The following is a 6,776-nucleotide window of genomic DNA, read 5'->3' as shown; positions in this document are numbered from 1 at the left end:
CAGGGAATAAATATTCATTGACTTGGTTCTTTATATTGTATGAAAATTGTCAATGTTCCTACTGAATAAGGCTGTATGAGACTAAAATTGAGTTGCATATATTGTTTTTCAATTATGAAAACACATTAGGTAATCTAGGAGATTTGGATGTCAATTAGAGAACAGGACTGAGCTCTTCTCCTGCTTAAAAGAGGTTTTTAATGGGGACTCATAAATTTAAATGCATAATTGAAAATTGTTATAGGTAATCAAAAGGAGTAATAATAAATAGTAAATAAACTTTGTCAAAGATGTCTATATTGTCTAAAAGGATTTTTAAAAAGACTTCACTGAACAAATAGCTTTTAGTTGAAATATTATGAGTGGTTAAGAATTATATAGCAGATAAAAATAAGCAAAAACATTTCACAATGAGGAAAATGTGCAAATACTCGTGGCAGGATTGATAATGTTGTATTAATATTTTTGGAAGATGTAAAGAAAGAGAGACAGTAGCAAATTATAATAAAGAAGAGGTCTGGAACTAGGCAGTGACCAAAAGAGGTATAGTAATATTTGGAAGCTTTCCTAAGAGTCACAATATGATCAAGATGCTCACTGGGAAATAGTTCTCTAGATGCTAATTAGAGAATGGAGAACAATAGAGGAAGCAAGAACTCAAAAAAATTCTTAGTGTCAGTGGAAGAAATTAAAGAAAAATAGTTTCCTAAGGAAGCAAATCCCAGGATGAAGTTCAAAATGCCTGTTATTTATTATGGAATATCCTTTGGATCAATGTCTGCAAATTGGAAATGAACATATAGAAGTGTCAATAACCTAAAAATTTGTCTTGGGTTTACATAATCCATCAGAATAGGGATGAGGTAGATGACTTTGACATACTTACGATAATTAGTCATTTGATATAGTTGCCCAAGGAAAAGCCTAAAGAAGTATGACCTTCAATGGTGATGGTCACTGGAGGGATTGATAGTTGTGGATCTATAAGGGAATTATGGCACAGAGGGTTTGCATTTGCCTTGCACTCGGCCAACCCAGGTTTGATTCTTCCATGCCTCTCGGAGAGCCCAGCAAGATACTGAGAGTATCCCATCTGCATGGCAGAGCCTGGCAAGCTCTCTGTGGCATATTCAATATGCCAAAAACAGTAAAAACAAGTCTCACAATGGAGACATTACTGGTGCCTGCTCGAGCAAATTGATGAACAACGGGAGGACAGTGCTACAGTGGTACATCACAACACCCACCCTGTAGAGGTTTGTCTTATAGTCCAGTGGAAAAAATAGACAATAAATAGATTTTTAAAAAATTTTATACTTGGTTTTATATATATAAAATCTAGACTTCAATCAGGAGGAAAAGAGAAGATTCCAAAGTTTGCAGCTATATTTTTTGACAACTATAACTGAACACATATGTTGTACATTTTTGCATTGTTTGTTAAATGAACGAGTCATATACTGGAAATTCAATTTATTAGTAATATAAAACATCAGTTAAAAGGCAAGAGCCTAGAAAAGAATCATCTGAATAATGAACTTGACATAAGAAGATTGACAGGGGCTGGAGAAATAGTATAGCAGATAGGGCATTTGCCTTGCATATGTCGCATCTGGATTCGATCCCCAGCACATGATATGGTTCCCAAAACACTTCCAGGAGTAATTCCTGAGTATAGAGCCTGTAATAATCCCTGAGTATGGCTAGGTGTGGTGTACAAACAAACAAACCGACAAAAAGGAAGATTGACAAAGCTTTGACAATAAAGACAGGTAGGTACAGTGCTTGAAAATTAATGAGAAATTCTATTGCAAAATAAAAAATATTAATTATGACACAGAATGCCACAAAGTTATGCTATATTTGCCAATGAATTCATAGTAATATGCAGCACAGTGGGGTTCTTCCATGGAAAATCTGGAACAAATATGAACTGCTTTGGCTTTTAAATTGAAATCTCTTCGTTTAGAAATGTCTTTCAAAGAAGCTAAAGATCATCCTGGTTTCCTCCCTGTGTTTCATTACTCACATTGAGCCTTAAGGAATATTTTTGATACTTAACCTTCACAAATCTTCCCCAAATATCATCAGTTTCCGCCTCCACAAGAACTTCCTAGTGGGGGACTTTATCATTCCTTGTTAGGTTGTTTATTAACTAAGCTTTGTTCTCAGACCCTTACTTACCTCCCTAAAACTTTGCCAATAAATGGTATTCATTTTTTAACCATAAGTAGAATAACTTCGACCGTGAGTGTGGAAAGGTCGGACTACAGCTGAATCTTACGAAGACAATGTTTATGAGAAACAGCCTCGTTCCTGACGCTCTATTCGCTCTCAATGGAACCACCATCTCCGAATGCAACAGTTATATATACCTAGGTCGAGAAATCAACATGACGAATATCCTGGCACCTGAGTTGCTCAGGAGGAAGAGAGCGGCTTGGAATGCCTTCAAGAGCGTTGAAGAAATAACTAAGAGGACAAAGAACCTCCAGCTACGAGCACATCTCTTCGATTCCACTGTTCTTCATGCATTAACATATGCCTCAGAGACCTGGGCCCTACAAAAACAGGATGAGAATGCTCTTCGGGTCTCTCAAAGAGGAATCGAAAGAGCTATGCTTGGAATATCACGATTCATTCAAATGAGAGATAGAATCTGGAGTTCTGATCTCCGTCAATGTCAATGCTCAAGAATCAGGGACGCTGTCTCATTTGCCAAGGCATCAAAAATCAGATGGGCTGGACACATAATGAAGTTTACAGACAACCGCTGGACTAGAGCCATTACTGACTGGATTCCACGGGACGTCAAAAGATCGTGTGGACACCCACCTACAAGATGGTCAGACTTCTTCGTCAAGACCATGAATGATTGGTTTGAGGCTCTGCATGTTCCTAGAATGAACAGATGCCACTGGGCTATGCTAGCACGCAACAGGGATAAATGGAGACGCTACTGGCACCCACTCGAGTAATTCCATGAATAATGGAGGATCAAGTGACCAAGTGATCAAGTAAAATCATGCTAATTTTTTTGAAGCAAGTTCTCCAAAGATTACCTATCTCTTATAGTATAAAAGCTATATCTATGAAAAAGCCTATTATGCTACATTCAATCTGCAAACTCTGCCCTCTTCCCACTTCCTTCTGCCCTGACCTCAACTCCTCCTCCTTTACACTGCTAATTGCATTTCAACTACACTGCTGTCCTGACTATTCTTAACATCTATTCGGTTTCCATCTTCATCTCCTTCAAGTAGTTGTGCTTGCTATGTTAAAAAAAAAAGTCATCCATGAGTATTCAAATTTTTAATCTTTTCTTTTCTCATCTATATGTTTTGCTGCTCACTCTCCACACGTTTGGACAATCCTCATGCATGAAGGAAATGGCAGAGTAACCCAGGTGTGTGGGACCCGGGGCTTAGTTCTCCAAGCCTACTCAGATTGGGACTGGGGCTCCTCCACCCAGATTCCCCATCTTCCAGTATGTAGGCATTACACCCACCAACTGCCCCCAGTGCCATGTAATCCCTTCAATGACCAAGACCCAGGTTCTATAAAACCTAGCTCCTGGAAGCGCGTGGCAGAGACATCTTATTATCTAGTTCTTACTCTGGAGTAAGACACAGTAACAACAAAGTCTCCAATGGAGACGTTACTGGGCCCGCTCGAGCAAATCGACGATCAACGGGAGGGCCTTTACCTTTACCTTTACTCTGGAGAACCTGGCAGGTTTGTGAAAGTGTCCTGACAGCACAGCAGAGTCTAGCAAACTCCTCGTGGTGTATTCAAAATGCCAAAAACCAGTAACGATAATGGGTCTCATTCTCCTGACCCTGGAAGAGCCTCGAATGTTGCACTTTCTAAAATCTCAAGGCTAGAACGAAGGAGACATTACTGGTGCCTGCTAGAGGAAATAGATGAAAAACGGGATGACAGGGATACAGTGATGACTTTGCTGCATTTTGTCTACATGTATTACCTTCTGACATCTTTATTGTGAATGCAAATTGTTCTCTAGTTATTACACTTAGTTTAGCATATAAACACATACACAATATAAGCCTTGAGATGCTCCAGCTGAATCAGACCTTTTATACATGTGATTAAATAAGTATGTAAGAAGACTGAAACACAATTTTCTAAAGAAGTACCTTTCTCACATTCTGAATCTTTTGAGCGTTTTCTAGGTCTGGCTTTACTAGGTAAGAGAACAGTAAAGACAAAATCCTATTTCTTGGACCCTTAGAAAACATACAGACCTAAAATCCATGAAGAAAAAATCTCAGAGAGCATTTAAGAGCGATATACATCTAGTTGGATGCAACTGCTCCAATCATAGGTCTGCACACTAGCTGGTCGGATACTGAAGAAGGCAGAAAGAAAAAAATTCAACTTCTTCCGAACCATGTATTGTTCTATTTCTGGACAATGTCAACAAAATAACTTTTTATTGAAGTGATTGTCCATTATTACATATTTTTCAGGCATAAATCATAGAAAATTTATATTTCTGTATACTACATTAAGCTCACAATCAGTAAATTTTATAGAAAAAATCTTTTGTTTTGTGTTCTGTGTATTTAGAGCACCTAATTAATTTTAATACCTCGATATTTTGATAGCTATTGCTTTATGTATACATGATATGTTACTAATATGAAACGAAACCATTAATTATCATAATCATATTAGTTTTTAACTCATATTTTAGTGAAATGTTTTAATTATGTATTAATCATTGATCTCAGACTATTTAAATTATATTAAAGTTAATTCGGTGGGTGCCTATGAAACTTGCCATAGTCTCTAAAAGATCAGAGCTTCATTCTGTGCCATGTCAACTTTCTGAGGGTAAATCCCCAGTCTATAAATTAGACAAACTCTAACCCATAAATTGACACTCTTGATTTCTAAACTCTTTTCTCAACAACTCCGAAATTGTTCTGACATGACCAAGATTCTGATGTGGATTGTCAAGTGTTTAGAGTGCACTTTTAAAAATATCTCTAGAAATTAAAACCTCCCAGTGTTTCTCGGAAGGCTTTGTTCTGCTGTTGTTTGGAAAGGGTTTTGAGTTTGAGCCACATTATCTGTGTTTTATTTTTGCAGTTTCTAGGTTTGTTATTTTGTGAGAAAGATTGAGGTCAGTATAAGACTGTGGTCCAACGAGGGGATTAGGCCCAAAGCATATTCCCGCCCCTCCAATGAACACAGTTTCCAGAAACTCTTGGGACTGGAAGAGGGAGCTGGCACTGCAACTGTTAATCTGTCTGAGACTAATCTCCTGTGAGATCGCTGATGTCACCAGTGTAATTTGAACCCGGAGAGGTCCTGCAGAGTTTAAATAGCCTGCCGGGAAAGTTTGGCCACAGATTCCCAGCCCCAGGAACTGGACTCCAGGAAGATCCCAAATCCATGAAAGCAAAGTGGAGAGGCCAGCAGGTGACCACCATGTCCACTTCGCTGCGCGTGAGCCCGTCCATCCGCGGCTACTGCTTCGACACGGCCGCCAGGAAGAAAGCGGTGGGCAACATCTTTGAAAGCACCGACCAGGAGTCCCTCCAGAGACTCTTTAAAAACTCTGGCGACAAGAAAGCAGAGGAAAGAGCCAAGATCATCTTTTCCATTGATCAAGACTTGGAAGAGAAAACGCGAGCCCTGATGGCCCTGAAAAAAAGGAGAAGAGACAAACTTTTCCAGTTTCTCAAACTGCGGAAATATTCTATCAAAGTCCATTGAAGACAGGACGATGGATAAGACTATTTTCCCAGAAGGAGCATGTAAAGGGCACGTGAGTTTCTGAGACTCTTGGCGCAGGCCAGCAATTTGTTATAGCCTTGCAAGTTTCCCTTCCGACAGGACTCCTTACTTCTTGGGGCTGTGAAGGAATGGAACAAACCGGCTGCAGAAACTCCCATCAATCTCGAGCCTGGGCTGGACAGAGGAGAACAAAATGCTTTCTGCAAGGATCTGAAATTTTTTTCCTGTGGGAAAGGACTAATGCTGCTGTCAGGAGGAGTTTGGACAGATAGAAATGCAGCTGAAGGTGACAAATGGCTGGAGGAGACTTGGAGACCCTTTGGACTGAAGTTCAACCTGAATTTTTGTGCTCTGTTTTTAACTCCACTGTGTAGTGAGTAGAGAGAGGGTGGAGTACAGAGAAAGAAGATACCATGCTTAAATTGTTTACTGAATTTTTTTTTATTTGAATGTTCAAAATGTTGCCAAACTTTAATGTTGTTTATTGGTAGAGATTTTTAGGAATCAGAAATTATTTATTTTCACTTATGATAGCACCTGGAAAAGTGCATATAGGAATAAGTGCAAATCTGTGGAACTGCAATAACTTCAGCTCAGTAAAACTGAATGAGACCACATATATATGTCCATATATATCTGACGTACTGTGTACTGTGAAAAGAAAGCTATAATTTTTAAATTTTTCTAACTAATGCTAAAATATGTCAAATTATCTCTCTCGGTTACCGTGAAAGCATTAGAAGTAATAAAATACACTAAATAGCTTATAAAGATGCTTTGTTTTTTTTTCTATAATTTAATATACATGATAAGTGGTATGCAAGCATAATAAATTATTATACAGTTAGTTTTACTTGGCCTGTGATGATTAATCTCAAAGGAAAAAACTATAACTTGGGGTTTATAAAAGTGTAAACTTTTATAAAGTATTGTTAACTTTTCTAAGAAGTTACTTTAAGAATAAAAGGTAATTTTAGAGTAATGTGATGTTAATTTACAGTTTTTACCAA

General features: G+C 38.2%; 1 protein-coding gene across 1 annotated transcript; it reads left to right on the top strand.

Annotated features, from left to right (window-relative positions):
- The first annotated feature begins 5,360 nt into the window (after positions 1 to 5,360).
- On the top strand, positions 5,361 to 6,537 carry TCIM (transcriptional and immune response regulator). Its single transcript, XM_056116864.1, has one exon. It carries the CDS (start codon positions 5,422 to 5,424, stop codon positions 5,743 to 5,745), a length of 324 nt encoding a protein of 107 aa, XP_055972839.1. The 5' UTR covers positions 5,361 to 5,421; the 3' UTR covers positions 5,746 to 6,537.
- The last annotated feature ends 239 nt before the right edge of the window (positions 6,538 to 6,776 follow it).

Source organism: Sorex fumeus, unplaced genomic scaffold (assembly GCF_029834395.1).
Source record: "Sorex fumeus unplaced genomic scaffold, SorFum_2.1 ptg000033l, whole genome shotgun sequence".
Classification (NCBI taxonomy): domain Eukaryota; kingdom Metazoa; phylum Chordata; class Mammalia; order Eulipotyphla; family Soricidae; genus Sorex; species Sorex fumeus.
The sequence above is the reverse complement of the archived record's forward strand: the minus strand, read 5'-3'. Positions and strand labels throughout refer to the sequence as shown.

What these genes read in the sequence shown, in the direction of transcription:
- TCIM (XM_056116864.1), top strand. Translation starts at nt 5,422, where the DNA reads ATGAAAGCAAAGTGGAGAGGCCAGCAGGTGACCACCATGTCCACTTCG.